Here is an 18,143-nt window from a genome sequence, read left to right as displayed (position 1 = left end):
GATATAAGTTTGATGAAGAAAGTTGGAAGGATAAGAAAAGTAAGATTATTCAAGTCGAGCTGATGAGTAAACAGAACAAGGACTCTGTTAATATACTTCATGAACCTGATGAGGAGGAGTCGATCAAACCTCTAGTGAGAAAGACGAAAGTGAAAATGACTGTCTCAAGATCAGACAGACCAACAAAAAGAAGACAAGTTGTGGCCAGTGATGATGAAATGGAGGTATCCGATGAAAAATCTTATGAGCAATCTCAAACTGATGATAGAAGCCTTGAGGAAATAAGGTTTACGCAATGGCTACTTAATCAAGAAGCCAAGCATAAAGCTCATGTAAACAGGCATGCTGCAACTCAGCTAGAAATTCAAAGGCTGAGAGATGAGGATGGAAGCTTGATGCAATCACTTAGTGACCTCATCAACAAAATTGTGATGGAGAATCAGCAAGAGCAAATGGCCACTGCAGAGAAAGAAACTGATGATCTTCAGTTCTTCGGAGAAGGACCCTCTAGGAGACAGGGGGAGCTTGAGCATGAAAATGTCATAGAGGCTGAAAGACAGGATGAGTATGAGTAAGATAATGCTCAAAATGTCGAGGAAAATAGCTTTGAACTAGCTGACATTCAGGAGAAGCAAATTCAGAATGCACAAGAGGCAGACCCTTCAGCAGCAACATCTGCAGATTTTCCTCTTGAAGGAGATGAACATGAAAATGTTCCATTTGAAGCTCAACAGAAAAGGAAAAGAGAAGGAAGTAGAATATGTTGACATTCAGACCACAAAAACTCTCTCTGGATATAATATCTCATCATCTATGTCAGATCATGCAGCTATTACAGATATGAGGTGGCGGTAAGCAGCCGTTCAGAATGAAGTCAGGGAATTCATAAATGAACTTAAAGCAGGAATCCAGGAGCTAAAGGACTTGATGGAAGCAAGAATCAACAATCTGAAGATACAGGTCAGAACTGATGTACAAATTGCATCAATCCACACTGCAAACATTGAAAGAAAGATTAATCAGCTATCATCAAATATTGAGCAACGATTGAACCAACTATCCACCTTCAGTCTAGTATAAGTGCCTTTCCCACCTGTACCTTTTGGACCTTCATCATCTGAACCCTCAGGACCATCCGCCCATCTAGCAAATCAACCAAACTGATCACATATCTTTCTATCGATTAGTTTTCGAGATATTTGTTTCAGCGTTTGATATTTGTTTTTGATGTGTTTTTGACTTGGTGTGAACTTTGGATATTGAATTATGATTCAAAACTAGTTGTTAACCTCTTATATTGAACTCTTATTGATTATGCTATTATCTGGTACTAATCCTTTCTGCTTATATCAAAAAAGGGGGATAAGTATTATACAGATTATGAATGCAAATATGGTGTGAGCGGCAGAATGAACCGATATACTGGAACATTATGCTCGTTTCAGAAATTAACATTGCTTTATATGCTTTGAATGTCATATCCTCTGAATAGACTATTTTGTTCACATAAATATTTCTAAAGCATATGGATAATTTTTTCATCATCAAAAAGGGAGAGAATATTGAGGAAAATCTCTAATTAGTTTTGAAGAAAGACAAAACAATCATTTTCTGACCACAATTATACTTAAGTTATTTGATGTAGGTAAATATTAAGTCATCAGACTTAGTCGATGAAAGGATTTTGTTATCAGACTCATAATTACTTGTCAGATTCAATAAGTGTTATTTTTGGCAAGTTTATGCAGGACAATCAAATTGATATCTCAAGATATTCTAATTGGCAATCACAAGATCGATCCTTAAATACAAAGAACTACACTTATGGAAACCTTGATTTGATTGTATGGGCGATCAAATCACTTGGAGATAATCGTTCTTCTTCTAACAACGATGCATTTTCTTTTGGGAAGTTTCTTCAACAAGTTGATTTGGGGATCAAATCCTCTGAAGACTGTCCAACGGATAGATTGGAAATAGAAGAGTATAAAAGGAGTGCAAGCGTCGTACAAGCAGAATAACCAAAATAAAAAATTTCAAAGTCTGAATAGAACTTCGATCTTACACACTTGTGATTACTGTATTTCACGTTGTTACTTTAGAAAGAAAATTACTTGAGTGAAGAGTGTACGTGATAGTGCAATCTATCATCTGAGAAGCACTGCTCCTGTAATCTCTTGGTGATTCAATAGTGAAACACAGCCAACAGGCTGCCAGCGTGGAGAGTGGATGTAAGCTTGATAAATCCGAACCACTATAAAGATCTGTGTGCAGTATTCTCTTTCCCTAAAATTTCATTTATTATTGTTGACATTATACTGCATACATATCTGTCAGACGAGTTCGTTAAAAGATCATCATAGTCATCAGACGCAATCATCTGACGACAACTTATATACAAGTTTGTAATACGCATCCATCTAATATTAATCATACGAGTTGTTGACCTCGACTATATTTATTCCGCACGTTTAAATCATACAATTTTATAAAATTACCTATTCACCCCCTCTAGGTGATAGCACTAGCCGTAACAGTACATTTAATACTTCCTAGTTTCTAAGTGCCACTAGTTTCTTTGTACTTTAATAGCTTATGTTTTCTAGGTTTGGTCTTTTGCTCTTCTTCTGTTTTTGTATAAAAGGGTCTTAAGTCTATGTAAAAAGATGAATTTGATTAATGAAATTTTTCCGGTGCAATTCCCTTGAACCTCGAAAAGTTCAAACCCTTTGAAAACCTAGAAGAGTTTTCACTTCGTCCTTGAAGAGTCGAAGCTTTTCAAGTCTGCATCCTTGAAGAGTTGTGCCATCAATCTAGAAGAATTGATGCCCTTTCAACTTCCTTGCAGGCCTAGAAGAGCAAAAGACTAAACCTAGAAAACATACGTTATTAAAGTACATAGACACTAGTGGCACTTAGAAACTATGAAGTATTAAATGTACAATATTTCCAATGCTAGTGACCGTCTCAAGGAGTCTTGATGTGTCACATCCACGATTTTGGCTATACGAAATGGCTATGGAACTGGCGTGTCGATTGTGGGAGAAATCGGCCATGGATCAATTCAAGGATAGGTCATGGCTCAATCAACCTGATCGGAAGGGTAACCAAGGGATCAGCCATGGTCGAATCGAAGGATCGACCCTGGAATGATCAAGGAAATCGACGGTGAATCAATCAAATGATCATATAAGTAACTCGAGCTATTCAGCTATGGATCGGCTTCTCGACCATAAAGGTTGGTCGTGGGACGGTCTTGTACCACCACGGATCGGTGGACGATCATGAATTGATTCTGTACGGTCTTATTTCGATCGCGGGTGGTTCTGCACGATTGTATGCAGACTGAGGACGACCATGGATCGATTTGTGCAACCGTGTGTTGGTCACGGAATGATCAGTCCCACACAACTACATGACAACCGAAGATCGTTCACGGATCGAGTATGCTTGGCCATGATGATCGATCGGCTATGAGACACTTGGACGGGTCACGGATCGGTCGTGGATCGGTCGCGGATTGATTCAACAACTTTGCCGAATGGGTCATGTGCATGAGCAGTGTGCCAAGCCATGTGCCGAGCCACGAGCTGGCCATGTGCCTAACTTGGACCTTCACATAAGGCCAAAAGCTAGCCCAAGTACTGGCCATGTGCCCATCCGACCAGTGGGCACCGCGGATAAGCCGTGCGCCAGGTCCCGTACTGGCCATTTGCCCAGTACGCATGGGCCACGCGCCCGTCCTGCACGACCAGCGGGCCGGCGACTCGGCTTTGCGCCCGGTCCTGCATCCATCCAGGCCGAGGACCAGGCGCACGAGTCGTGTGCCAGGTTTGCACGGGTCGTGTGCCCAGTCTTCATGAGCCGTGTACCCAGTCTACACGGGCCATGTGCCCTGTCAGTGCCGGCCAATGTGCCCTTGACATTGGCCACTGACCTAGCCTTTCAAGAAAATTTTGGGCATGACCCGCCACTTCCGATGGTGACTCAGCTACAAACCTCGATTTAGTGGGTATGGTCGATCGTGGATGGACACGAGGAATTCATTCCCCGACCAAGTTAGCATTTCCTTTGGCTTAGTTCTTATGTTTGCTTTTTTGGTGTAAAATGTAAGTAGTATATAACAGATGATGTACAACAGCTTAGGGGCATTTCCCAGCATTACAACTAGTACTAATAATTCGAGAATATGGAGGTAGGAAGTCTCCATAAAGTAGCTAAAACAACGTTAGCTTGCGAAGGTTTGATTTTTTGGTATAGCGAAGCTCTACCTCTTACATTTTTCCGCACCTTCGCCAAAATAATCTGAATGTCAGTTGGATTGTTTTGAAACCGCCTATGGTTGTGCTCCATCCAAGTGCAATATATAGTCGCTAGGAAAGATACTTTGAGGAGTTTCGCTGTCAAATCTTTGCCTCTTGTTGCTCTAACCATCTATTGAAGCTCCTCATTCCATCCCCATACATTACGCCTGATCCCATGTTGCGCAAGAATATTACGCCAGATGCTACCTGTTCATTCGCATTGGAAGAAAAGGTGAGTCCTGTTCTCTATACTTGCCCTACAGAAGGTACATTGGACATCGACTGAGGTCATCCACCGTGATATGATCTCTGCTGTCGGAAGCCTATTCCTACATACTAACCAATCAATAAAATTGTGTTTGCTAACGCCGCTACTCCATATTAAGTTATACCACTCCACAGCCGGACTCTTGTGTCTAAGTTCATCCAAGACATCATGGTAGCAATATCTTGGATTAGACATGACTGGGGTTAGGACATGACGTAGTTTGAGGAGACATCGCGAACTCCAGGCCATACTATCCTTCATGTCCATCTGCAAAAATGGGGTTCCTCAGCATTTTGTACTGTGGACCCAGGAGCTCCAAAGTGAAGAAGATGGATGATTGATAAGATTCCACATTGTGTGCCCTAATAACACGTTGTTCCATAGGTTCAAATCATGCAATCCTAACCCTCCTTTCTTATGTTTGCTTTGTTCCTTAGAAAATAGACAAAATTGAAGATCCTAGAGAGGAAAATTTGTCTTGATGAGCAAGTACATAAATAAAATCAAATTCAAAGCTCATGATTACACCAAATCAAGACATTAAATGAGAAAGGATGAGTCATATAGCTTAAGTGTCTCTTGCATCATTACAACCTATTAAATACAAAATAATTCATGCATTAGGTGGTTCAATATAAAGAAGGCAAATGTCTACCTAAGGCTTAGGCTTGTCACCTCTTCCAATTAAACTTGTCACTCCTACTTATTAGACTAGCCAACTTAACCCAATAGGTTTGTCACTTCAAGGTTTCCTATTGGTCCAATTGGCAAAGCAATGATGAGAGGTTTGCCTATAAATAAATGAGTCTCCTCTTGCATTTCCACCATTGGCTCACAACTCCTCTTTCTCTCTCCCTCACGCCCTCACCCTCTTGGCCGCCTCTCTCTCTCTCTTGGCCATGCCTTTGCCGTACCCGCGCTCGTGCCACACCGTGCCTTGCCGCTTGGCTCACCCCTAAGCTACACTCGGCCACGACCTTGGAGGGTAGTAAGTAGACTTACTAAACCTTGGCTAGGGTGTCTGTTGCATTGTCGGGCGAATCATGTGTTTGTGGTGCTTGCATGAATTATGTGGTTTGTGAACACTTGATATAGCTTGCCATGCTTGTATTTACATTTGTAAGGTTTGCTCATGTGTTTGGCATCATGCTTGAGAGCACACCAGATCATGAACGAGTCTCGCTTGGTTTGGATCGGTGTCGAGACGTGTCAAAATGAGCCTTGCTTGGAGGGTCGGTATTGAGGCGTACCGATCCAAGCCTTGCTTGGTGTAGGTCGGCGCCATGACCGGTCGGTTCGGGCCACGAGCTTGGTTTTGTGCCCGGCATGACTTAAAACTTTAGAGGCAACATGACATGATACATACTTTGTGTGAAGTATTCAAGTTGGTATGTTGCTTGTCGGCATGGTCGCACGAGGGAAAAGAATAGCTGTCACCCTTTATTAGGGACGTTGCTTGATGGATTTCGAATGAAAAGCCGTCACCCTTAGATCAGGGGATGTTGTCCCGAGAATTTTCGGAAGAACCATACTAACGGTTGAGATGATGAATCTCTCGTGTGCATGTTTTTGGTTAAGATATTGTTACTGGAACAGAAAGGCAAGTTGAGATCATCTTATGCACAAAAACGAGTGTGTTTGAAGCATCTTTGCTATTGATCTGCTATTAATTGATGAGATTATGACATATACTTTGTTCGATGGCGAAGCATCATCCTATCCGGAGTTTAGTGAGTTTTACTTACTGAGTCCTCAACTCATTCCGGTTTTTTTCATATTTGTAGGCATGGAAGTTTCACTTCAGTTTTGGGAGCTGTAATCACGCTAGTGGAGATAGAAATTTTCCCCTACGCGGATACGTGTAGTGTGTTGAAAAAGGAAAAAAGGCCCGTAGAAAGGGACTTGTAAAATATACTCTTGTAATATAAGAAGTAGTGTATTGCAAAGTTGTTTTCCTAATTGCTTGTTGTCGTCTGGGTGTTTACTTCCGCATGCTCTTAATAAGAAGATAAAATAAATGGGACTGCGATGCGCCCGCAACATCTTATTAATAACCTCAAGGTGAGGACGTTACATGATGCAAGCTTCGATGCATGGAAAATGACAAAGTCAAAGGTGAGAGTCCCTATCCTTTTTCGCATTCTGATTAGTCACGACCGTCCATTTCCTTCTGAATTCGACAACTCCATAGTGCTTATTTGAGAAAACTCAAAACACGAAAGTTGTAAATCCATAAGTCCTTGTTCTTTTGGCTTTAAAATCATGTCATTCCAATTTGATTTGACAAAGTTATGTCCATTTTCCCAAACTAACGCAGAACTGAAATTTCTGCTCGATTTTGTGACGGAGTTTTCGTGTGTGCTAGTCACTCTCCCGATCCTATTGTTCGAGTAGTCGACTTTTGGGCTACATCAGTAAATTTATCACAAATGTACCAGTTTAGGATTTTTAGTAGTCAAAATATTAATTTTGGGTAAATTTATCACATGTGTATCTGTTTGAGACTTTTCGTGGTATTAACCTTTTTAATTAACTATTTACATTTCATTTCTATATAATAAAAATCCGATAGGCTTTTAAACATATATATTCCCAACTTCTAATTGGCTTTTATGACCAGAAAAATGATATAGATGGTTCATAAATTTTGAATTAATATGCAATGTCGTCCATATACTTTTTTTTTTTTCAATATGATTCCTAAACTAATGGTAAATGTTCGGTGTAGACCTTCCGTCTGCTCAAACAACAAATCTGCGACGTGAATTATTATATGCCGAGTTAGATTTTAAAAATTAATAAGTCAACATGTCCATCTTTTTATCCATCAATATTAGAAAATGAAAGAAAAATTAAGACATTAACATGTCCATCTTTATTTGATGATGTAGATTCTTATATTATAATCTGAAATGAATATCTTACTTAGATTATCTACGCGTAATTTTTTTTTGTTGTCCATCCTTAAACTTAATGGATTGGAAGTCATATCAGCAAATTTTATTAACTTAGATTAACGGAAGGACGATATTGAACATTTTTATATAATGTAGGAACTAGATCTAAAATCTATTAATAATTCAGGATCCACATTGAAAAATTAAAAGTTCAAGGACTACATTGCATATTAGATCAAAGTTCATGGATTATTTGTGTCATTTTCCATTTATGATCTCCCAAAGAGTCTTGAAAAATTTATAAACTTGTTAAAAGGTCTGGGACACTTTCGCTGGTGTCTACTTGTTAATGCAGAATGTTAGGTGGGAAATAGACAATTAAATTTGACTTCAAAGTGAACCTGCCAAGTTTTGAAGGTATCGGCACTCACTTGCCTAGTTCATATCCAAAATCTCAACTCATTTCTTAGCTAGGCCACGCCGAACCGACCTTTTTTCTCTATCAGATTTATATGCATATTCGGAAGGGTCAACTCGAAAGAAATTGAAGGTAATGGAGGGAAAAATAATGAACCTCTTGAGTATAATGCAAGAAGTTGCTCTGAGTGATGACAAGTCTCATCATCTCCGCATAGGATTCTTGGTAATGAAAACTGTGCCATGGGCACTTTATCTGAAAAGCACTCATGGCACTTTATTTGGCCTAATTCCAAAAAAAGCACTAACTTTAGGTCGAAGAATAATTCTGGCCCGATTTTTTTTTTGTTCCATAAAAATGCACTAACTTTAAGTCGATGGATAATTCTGGCCCGAACTTTTTTTCGTTCCGTAAAAAAGCATCAACTTTAGAACGAGTGACAATTCTAGCCCCAATTTTTTTTGTCTCATAAAAAATCACCAACTTTCACCCTGATTCCAAATCTAGCCCTCCGTTGACTTTCTGTCTGAAGTCACCATTATTTGAGAAAAAAGGTTATGGTGGTGAGCTTGGCGAATCTCGTCCATGGCGTCTATCGACAGGCGGTGGTCAGTTTTAGATTACATCTAGCTAGAGAGATTTAATCTGGAAATATTTTTGACTTGCCGGTGAAGTGAAGGAGACGAACAGTTTTACCGTTATTCTTCAAATTGTGGCTCAGAGAATAAGACAATGAAACTCACCCATGGGTAGCTCAGTTGGTTAGGGCGTACTTGGGATTGTGTGGTTAGGCGCACTGGTCCTAGGTTCGATTCCCCAGCTGAGCACTTGTGATTTAAGTGGGGGGCCATGGCGGTGGGTTGCTGTGCTAGTCTCCCCCGAGGAATAGTCGAGGTGCGCGCAAGCTGGCCCGGACACCTCGGTTACCAAAAAAAAAAAAAAGAATAAGACAATGAATATTGCTTTAAATCCAGCCAGCAAGCCACATGGATTTATTGCTAAGGTGGAATAATCAAATTAGATAATCAATCGTTCTAAGTCAATGGGGGCCAAATTTGGGATTTAAATATAAGTTGGTGCTTTTTTACGAGACAAAAAAAAGTTGGGGCCAGAATTGTCACTTGACCTAAAGTTGGTGCTTTTTTACGGGACAAAAAAAAGTTCGGGCCAAAATTGTCCCTCAACCTAAAGTTGATGTTTTTTTACGGGATAAAAAAAAGTTCGGGCCAGAATTGTCTCTTGACCTAAAGTTTGTGCTTTTTTTTGTAATTAACCCCACTTTATTTTAAAGCAAATCAATAGTTAGTGGAGCAACCATTTGGCTGCATTCACACATGTACTATCAGATCAAGCAAGTGTCACGTGGAGTACATTTTATCCGACTAAGCATGCAAATTACGCTCACATACACAGTGCAATCAAATGTATTTTCAAAGGATTGTTACTGTGATATTTTTTTTTATGAAATCAATGTCAACTATTTTAAAAGCTTAAACTATTAAATAAATGCATTGTTTAATATTTAATTACTCTAACACTCTTCCTCACGCTTATTTTAATCTTTTTACCTAACACTAAGTGCTGGCATATTTAATTGGGGAAGCAATTGGAACCTATAAATATTTAAACTCAGGACCTCTAACTCTGATGCTATGTGAGATTTTGTCGGATCACTACCAACTGTTTTAAAAGCTTAAACTATTAGATGAAGGCGTGGTTTGATATTTAATTACTCTAACAGTTACTAATATGCATCATTAGGTAAACTGTTCGAGGGAAGTGTTGCAAAATTGACAAATAGAACTGCTTTTCATAGTCATAAGGGTAGCTGAGTTAGCAGTTGACGATGATGGTTGCTGTGCATAGTTGCTGACCATAGACAATTGGTCTGGTGGCGCGAGTCTGGCAAGAAGAAACCATGGACAGTTGGTCTAGTGACGCGAGATAGAGAACATAGGTGATGCAATCCCAAGTTATGGTCTGATGACGTAAGATAGAGACCATGGGTGATGCAATCCCAAGTTAACAGTTGATGATGATGGTTGCTGTAATGACTTGGAGATTCAAGTTGAGAAAAGTTAATGCAGAATGATACCTGAATTAAGGGAAAGCAAAACCTAATACTAAGCTCACGCGTGAAGGGGAAATTGTTAGGATGCATGTGTGAGTTGTGTTAAAGAAATCTTATATCGGAGAATTGGTGTGGTATTGAGTAGCTAATATATCCTAATTAGGCCATAACTCATTGTCTTAAGTTTTTGAGTAAATGTGGATTTTACTAGATATATTGACGGGCTCGGACTTGAGCTCCCTCTTGGCGATCTCTCCGATGAAGGTATTGAGTTTTTGCTGCGTACTCCTAACACATCCTCTCCGGTGATGAGCTCATCACATATCTCTCTCTCATTCATTTGAAAATTTTCAAATCTGACAGTGGCGGAGGTCTGCAACCTTTGTTTTGAGGTTGTGGATCTCCAAATTGGTGAAGATGGCAGTCTACAACCTCTCTTCGAGGTAGTGGACCTTTACCTGCAAATCAGAGAGAGAGAGATAAGAATTAGCAAAACATCGAAGGTGATGATGAACGGCGGTGCCGTTCAGGCGACCTCTAGTTGGCAAAAGGCAATGATAGTGTCTTGAAGCAGGTGGCAATAGAACACTCCTTGCTCGAGGAAGAAGAACGGAGAAAAGGACAAAAAGAGAAGAAGGAAGGAAAATGATGAATAAGAAAAGTTAGGAAAACAATCTCATCAAAGTTAGCTAAAAATTTAAGATGTAACTTAACCTCTTAATTGTAGAGGATTCCAATCCATTAAAAATTCAATATTGATGATGTCACTGTTGGTAAAATAATGGGGTCGGAATCACATAAAATATCTATACATCAGTAATACTATAGCAGATTGAGTGAGGCCAATTGAGCCCATGCAGGGCATATTGGTTGGCATTTGAGTGACGACTTTGTAAGTGGTATTACAAACGCCGATAGGCTGGAATTAGTTGACATTTTCAAGCCCCAAACATTTCAGTAATAAGAAGAAACTTGCAAGTGATTTTGAAAGAGACCAACAATGAGCTCTTCCTATCCATTCCCCATTTTCACGAGTCTAAGAATGGTATTTTCTTAGTGGGGGTAAAAAAAGAGAGACAGAAGCAAAGTTTGGTTGGCGAAAATCCTTTTTCAGGGTTCTTCTCTCTTGTTGAAATATTCCACATTGCTTAACTACGAGGTTTATATATTATTTATATACATGTGATCTCCTTCCATATATCAACTTGGGATATCAGCGATATCCACACTGACCTGGATATGAATCGCCAAATGAATATTTCAATAGTTTGATTCGCTGACGTGGCGGTTCAGTCATCCTATGTGGCACATGTCAGTTATTTCCAGTAAAAATTGGCCGAAATGATTACATTAAAATTTCACACAAAAGTTTATGACTAAATTGGTAAAGTTGGAAAGTTTAGGACTAAATTGACATCTGTATAATATGTTTAAAACTAATTGGACAATTTCCCCAAAGTTTTTCTATCAGCACAGTTAAGATACTAACATGCATTCAAGTTTTAATTTTTGGACAACCGTGTTCTGTTCATTAGATCATGTAATTTTTCTTTCGTGATTGCTAGTGTGAAAAATGTTTTGTAATGGTGTTGTTGCCACTAGTAATCCTAAATTTGTTTTTTTTTTCTTGAAATAAAGATGCTTTTCGTTCTTTTTACACTTATGGTGCGTTCGTTTTGCAAAAACTGAGTGATTTGGAAAACATTTTCAAAAATGATCACTTATATCGTTTAGAAAAATAAATGAATTAAAAAAAATTTCATTGCCCACGAAAATAGTTAGACATATATTGTTATCGATGATGAAAATTTTTTCTGTTGACTATTTTTCTAAACGATATAAGGTATTATTTTTCGGAAAATATTTTCCAAATCACTCATTTTCCACGAAACGAACGTGTTAATGTGAAAATATTCTACGTTAATGATGCTAATAAGTTTCTTTTTTATTCCGTTATTTCTACTTTGTCTGATTATAGTTTTTTTTTTCTAATTTAGAAATCCCACTCGGTGGACTGGCAAACAAATCACCGGTTTCCTTGGTGATATAACATGCGGATCAGATAGCATTGTTACTCTCGTATGAGTAACAGTGTAACTAACCGTGCCGTCACACTCTCATTTTCCAAAAATTAATTTCTCTTTCTCTGAATTTATGGGCCTTCTGTAATGGTTCATGTTTGCTTGTTTTTTTTTTTTTTTCCAACTAGACTTCTAATTGTTTGTTTTGCTTAAATGGACGTCACCAATATTTATTTTTGGTTAAATTTAGAATTTTGTGATATCTATCTAGGTAAGCCACCAATCAAAAAGTTGATGAGAGAAGAATAGGGCCCTTCCATGACTACCATGGAGTTGAATAGAAATGAGGTTAAAAATAGTGTCTCAAACTTCACACCTAATCTTGGGGCAAAATACATTGAAAGTTTTAAATGTTTCACCAGTTGGTCAATTGAGTCCTAAGTGTTTAATTTTAACTAGGAGAGTCCTAGATGTTCTTTAAACATGCATGCAATTTTTTTTTTTGTCATAAAACATGCATACAATGATCAACACTTTTCTGGAGTGAAATAAGCCACATCAAACCAATGATGAGTTAAAGGAGTTGATTGCATAATATTAGAACGTTATGTCTCAATTGACAAAAGTTAAACATTTAGGACTTTCATGGTACTTAACTCAAATCCGAAATTTTACGATTGTTTTTAAATTTTACAGGTGAGCTGGTTTAGTTGTTAGCAAGTTATATGAAAGCATTAATGATGCTAGGAGTATTAAAAGTTTCAATTCAAATTTATGTAAAGATATAATTAGACAACATTTAATGTATAAATTATATGAGAAACCCAACACCATCTTCATATAAGGGTGCGTTTATTTGAGAAAAAGTGTTTTTTCGAAATAAGTTTTCCGAAATTTCACCCGTTTAGTTCATCGAAAATGATTAGTCGACTGAAAACACTTTCCGGTCAAAGAATATTTTCATGCATAAAATTAGGATAGTGAATTCCTAAATCTAAGAAGATGAAAACACTTTTCGAAATTATTCTTCTTGAATTTTTTAATTTTTTCTTTTTTCTTTTCTTTTCTTTTTTTCTTTTCTTTCTTCTTCAATTTTTTCATTTCCTTCTTCCTCCTGAGGGCTGACGATCGACCACAGGCATGATCCTCGCTGGAGGCTAGCCAGGTCAACCCTCGCCTATGGCCTACCACAGCCATTGCCAAGGCTCGATGACTGGCGGAGGAGGAAGAAGGAAAAAAGAAAAGAAAAAAAAGAAAAAATTATTTACAAATTCAATTTCTTTTTGCCTGACATAAAGCCCTGAGATTGAAATTATTTTCAGATGAGATTCAAACACCAAAAAACGTTTTCGCTTACATATCACCAAATAAAGAAAAACGAAATAATTTCTCGGAAAATATTTTCCTGAATAATGATTTCTCGGAAAATATTTTCCTTTATCATAAAGTTTTTCCCCGAACAAACACACCCTAAGCTTTTGTTATATTCGACCAAAAAAAAAAAACAGCTTTTGTTAGAAGTTTCATACCTTATCCCAGCAACGATCTTTCTCAGGCAAGAAGCCTCTATTTAAGATCGTTGTCCCACTAAACATCAACTAACTCTCCACTCCAATTCTTCACCTCCTCCTCCTCCACCACCACCATGCAAGCCTCTCAACCTCCTACTCCGACCCATACATGGTACTTGCGGGAGGAGGACATGCCGCAAGCATTCAAGGACTTAATCTCCTCTCTCCCTTCAGAAAAAGACTGGGTCGCCACCCCTCTCCGCTTGTACCAGGGCTTCTGGTTCGCCTCTTGGCTCCTGAATGGCGTCCTCGCTTGCCAAAACCACTTCCAAGCTCACCCCTCTGACATCCTCCTCGTCACCAGCCCGAAATGCGGCACCACCTGGCTAAAGGCCATCCTCTTCGCTCTTTTGAACCGTGCCAAGTACTCCAACTCCGGCTCACAACGACGCCACCCTCTCCTAACCCAAAACTCCCACGACCTCGTGCCCTTCTTGGAGATCAAGCTCTATCTCGAGCAAGAAAATCCCGATCTCGCTGCTTTAGCGTCCCCGAGGCTCCTCGCCACCCACATGCCTCATTCCTCGCTTCCACAGTCGGTGAGGGACTCCAACTGCAAGCTGGTTTACCTGTGTAGGAACGCCAAGGACACCTTCGTCTCATTGTGGCACTTCACCAACAAGCTGAAGCCTGAAGAGAAGGGCCAGATGCAGATCCAGGAGTGCCTCGACAGGTTTTGTCAAGGGCTGAGCTCTTACGGGCCTTACTGGGACCACGTGATGGGTTACCACAAGGCGAGCTTGGAGAAGCCCAAGAAGGTGTTGTTCATGATGTACGAGGAGATGAAAGAGGATCCGCATGCTCATGTGAGGAGGTTGGCCGATTTCCTGGGGTGTCCATTCAGTGAAGAGGAACTGAGAGATGGGACGGCGGAGGGAATACTGAGGATGTGTAGCTTCGACAATTTGAGCGCATTGGAGGTGAATAAGTGCGGGAAGTTGTCGAATGGAGAAGACAACAAGTGGTTCTTCAGGAAAGGCGAGGTTGGAGATTGGGTGAATTACATGAGTGCTGAGATGGGGGAGAGACTGGACAGTGTCATGGAAGAGAAGTTGCATGGTTCTGGTTTGAAGCTTTGAAGTTCGGTTAAGTAGAAAAAGTATCTGCAGGCCATTGATGAAGCTTTGTATATCTCATGCTATGGGATGAAAGGTCTTCAGTGGCATTGTCAATCGTGGCTTCGTCTCCATGGAGAGATGCTTCATGGTTGTGATTTTAGTCTTCATTGATTTGGCCAACACGTAGTTTACTAATAAAAAGCTGCCTTCCTTCTCGCTGGGAGCTTATGGATTTTTCTTCTGTTGTTCTTTTTAGTTCCTTTCTATATTTTTGCTGTGTGAAGCTTCGGGGCATATGGTCTTCTATATGTGTTGTAGTTTAATAAACATTCTAGTTCATATTTGTATGTCGTCGGACAGATTGAGTTGCTAAACCAAGGATATTTGTGTTTTTGAGATAAAAAGAAAATTTCTCTATTTTTTCTTTTTTTTGCTTCAAAGCGCTGAAAAGAAAAAAGTTAATAATTTAAGAAGAAAGCACCCATAAAACAATTAACACACCGAGAGTAAGCCCAAACGGTCTGGCTATTGCATGCATGGTTCGGAGTAAACCTATAAAATAGGTGGGTGGGGTCAGCTTTGGATCGATCGAAAATGGCCCAACCTAAAATTGACTACATGGTTGCGACCTTCCCAGAGGTGAACCACTAAGGGAAAGCTAATAGATTACTAAGCAAACACTTAGTGCAGACTCTCTCAAACTCATACAAATTGCAACTTTGGAATTTCGATTTAATCAATTAAACATACAAATCAATTCATTTTGGAGTCACTACTAACCTATTACGGATCTATTAGAATCACAAGTAAGGGTAATATTTTACTTTTGTGAACCAAAGATTTATGAATAAAGAGATTTGATTACGTTAGATAAATTTAACACCCTTTCGGTAACTTTTTTTTTATTTCAAAAATGTTTTGCGAGCTGTCTTCGTCAATTTTAATCCTAAATCACTAAAATGCAATAGGTGATCACGCGAGTGTACAAACAATAAAATAACACTTAATAATCAAATGCTACAAATAAAATGCGGAAGGATTTGAAGAACCTTGATGCACTAAGCAAATCAAAAGCAAAGCTCCATTATCATCCGGTGCAAAAAGGATTCTGCAAGACGTTAACTGGAAAACAGACCATGATGTAATGTGTGCATAACCTAAGCATGAATTCTAAATACAAGTATGCAACGCTAATTAATCATTTTTTGGGTTTTCTGTTGTTAATAAATAAGCATGAGTCAAATTATATGCTACGACTATATGAGTTTTAATCTAACATGCCTTAATGAACTATGTAGTATTCTAATTGAAATGAAAGCTATATTAATAATTTGAATATAACCTATATGCAATTCTAATAACATGAATTAGGATGAACCATAAATTAATCCTATTATTTAAACTACGTGAGGTATTTTTGTATTTTCCTTTTTCTATAGAAACAAAAGATTAAACTCTAGGACACTAACATGAGCTAATGACTTTTATTAAAAGGTGACCCGGCTATGCAATCTAATTATTTTTGGTATTTCCTTTCATGATTTAAAATAAGAAACCGCTTAAAATGACTTTAACCGGTTAGGAAATCGTGATCCTGAAATCTAGGGGGGAAGATGAGCATCGGTTCAAACCGAAGCGATTCTCAGAAGGCGTAGCTAAAGCTGCCAGCAACAATGCGGTGATGTTCATCCCGTTCAGCTCTGGACCTCAATCTTCCGTCGGGATGAGCTTTGTGACGACTGAGGGAGAAAGAGAGATCTGCAAGTAATAAGCTTCCTAGCTATGGTGAACTCAGAGACCGGAATGAGGATTGGATTTTATCACATGGTATCGGAGCTAACTTCTACCCAAGTTTATTTTGCATGTGCATCCACTACCTTAAGTTTTTTTGTTGGATTTTCTGATCTCTCTTTTATTTATTTATTTGGGGTTTCTTTTAGAAAATTTGTATGTTATTGAAAGATTTGGCTTGAGCTTGGCGACTTCGCAGATCCGATTCAGTGTTTGATGCAATATTGGAACGAGATTATAAAAGTGGCTGCCAGATCTACGGTCCCTTGTGAGATCAGCGATATCCACACTGACCTGGATATGAATTGCCAAATAAATATTTCAATAGGTTGATTCGCTTAGCCCATGAAAGGGTTAGGTGGGCTACTGAAAGGGTTAGGTGGTTAGGTGGGCTACTGAAAGCGTTAGGTGGGCTACCTTTCAATTATTATCTATGGACCGGCAGGAATATTGCAATATCCCATTCAAAGTTCACATGATACCTACTTGTCTAGAGATTATGATCTGCATTTCACGATACGGCAAAACATATTTCAAATGTATGTCGTGCGTCTTTGCAAGGTATTGTTCAAATAGAAAAAAAAAAAAAAAGAATGATATAAGACAAGGTCCACGTGTTAATGTCACACGCAGAGCATCTATTCAACAAGATTTCGAGTTTCGTGGCCCTGGTTTGTATTTCAGTATTTTAACTAGCCACGCGCATCAGGCGCATCACATGTTGAATAAAGTAAAGACCACTCAATTTAGAGATGCTTGACCTACATCAATGGTAAGCTGGTTTGGGTTTGGGTCAGTCACTCGTGAAAACTACTTAACCATTTAAACACTTCATGTGGCTTATAAGTGCTCCACCAGCCTCCAGATACCCGAACGATTAAATTCATGCTCTTAAGTTACCCCAAAACAAAAAGTTCATCGGTCTCTTTTGACTTTAATTGCACAAATATAAGTCTTACTTAACAATACGCGCGCGTGTGTTATTTTTTACTTTTTACATTGGCGGTATAGCCAACAAAAAAAAAAACATTGGCGATATAGAAAAGTTCTTCGGGAAAATTACTCAATCGGTCCTAAACCTAATGTGTAGATTTAAATTAAATTCTAAAGTTTATAATTTTTCCAATTTAGTCATAAACCTTTGCACGAAATTCCATTGTAGTCTTTCAAGCCAATTTTCGCCAGAAATTGCTGTCGTGGCGATGTGCCACATAGGACGGTTGGCGATGACTGGATTGTTGACTCAACGATTTCAGGCGAAAATTGACCAAAATGATTACATTGAAATTTCACGCCAAGGTTTATGACTAAACTAGCAAAATTGAAAAGTTTATTGTACAATAGGTTTAGGATTAATAGGGTAATTTTCCCCTTAAATATTAAACCATACTTTTATTTAATAGTTAAACTTTTAAAATAGTTGGTGGTGATCTAACAAAATTATACATGATATCAATGCAGGGAGTCCTTAGTTAAAATATTTCCAAGCCTCTTAATTGCCTCCCTTATATTTCCACGCTTATTCTTAAGACAAAGTCTAGTCTAAGATTGAGGGGAAGTGTTAAAATTTTTAAATATAAAACAACGCATTCATATGATAACTTAATTTTTTAATATAGTTGGCAGTAGTTTCAGAAAATTTACAAAAATAGTAAAGGAGTTTAACGGTGATAAGGACACAACAAGTGTCATAACTTTTATACCGCTCTCACTTGAGTGCCATAACTTTTTTTTTCAACCACTT

At 38.6% G+C, this 18,143-nt stretch overlaps 1 protein-coding gene across 1 annotated transcript; it reads left to right on the top strand.

Annotated features, from left to right (window-relative positions):
- The first annotated feature begins 13,601 nt into the window (after positions 1 to 13,601).
- Positions 13,602 to 14,840, top strand: LOC115674417 (cytosolic sulfotransferase 5-like). Its single transcript, XM_030596810.2, has one exon. The coding sequence runs from the start codon at positions 13,625 to 13,627 to the stop codon at positions 14,627 to 14,629; it is 1,005 nt and encodes a 334-aa protein (XP_030452670.1). The 5' UTR covers positions 13,602 to 13,624; the 3' UTR covers positions 14,630 to 14,840.
- Positions 14,841 to 18,143: the final 3,303 nt, after the last annotated feature.

The sequence above is a fragment of the Syzygium oleosum genome, unplaced genomic scaffold (assembly GCF_021117445.2).
Source record: "Syzygium oleosum isolate NSW1041296 unplaced genomic scaffold, Sole_v2.1 Sole_v2.04, whole genome shotgun sequence".
Classification (NCBI taxonomy): Eukaryota; Viridiplantae; Streptophyta; class Magnoliopsida; order Myrtales; family Myrtaceae; genus Syzygium; species Syzygium oleosum.
Note: the sequence above shows the minus strand (reverse complement) of the source record. Positions and strands in the feature narration are given on the sequence as shown.

Bases quoted from the DNA above. Each gene is read 5' to 3' on its own strand.
- LOC115674417 (XM_030596810.2), top strand. From the start codon at position 13,625: ATGCAAGCCTCTCAACCTCCTACTCCGACCCATACATGGTACTTGCGG.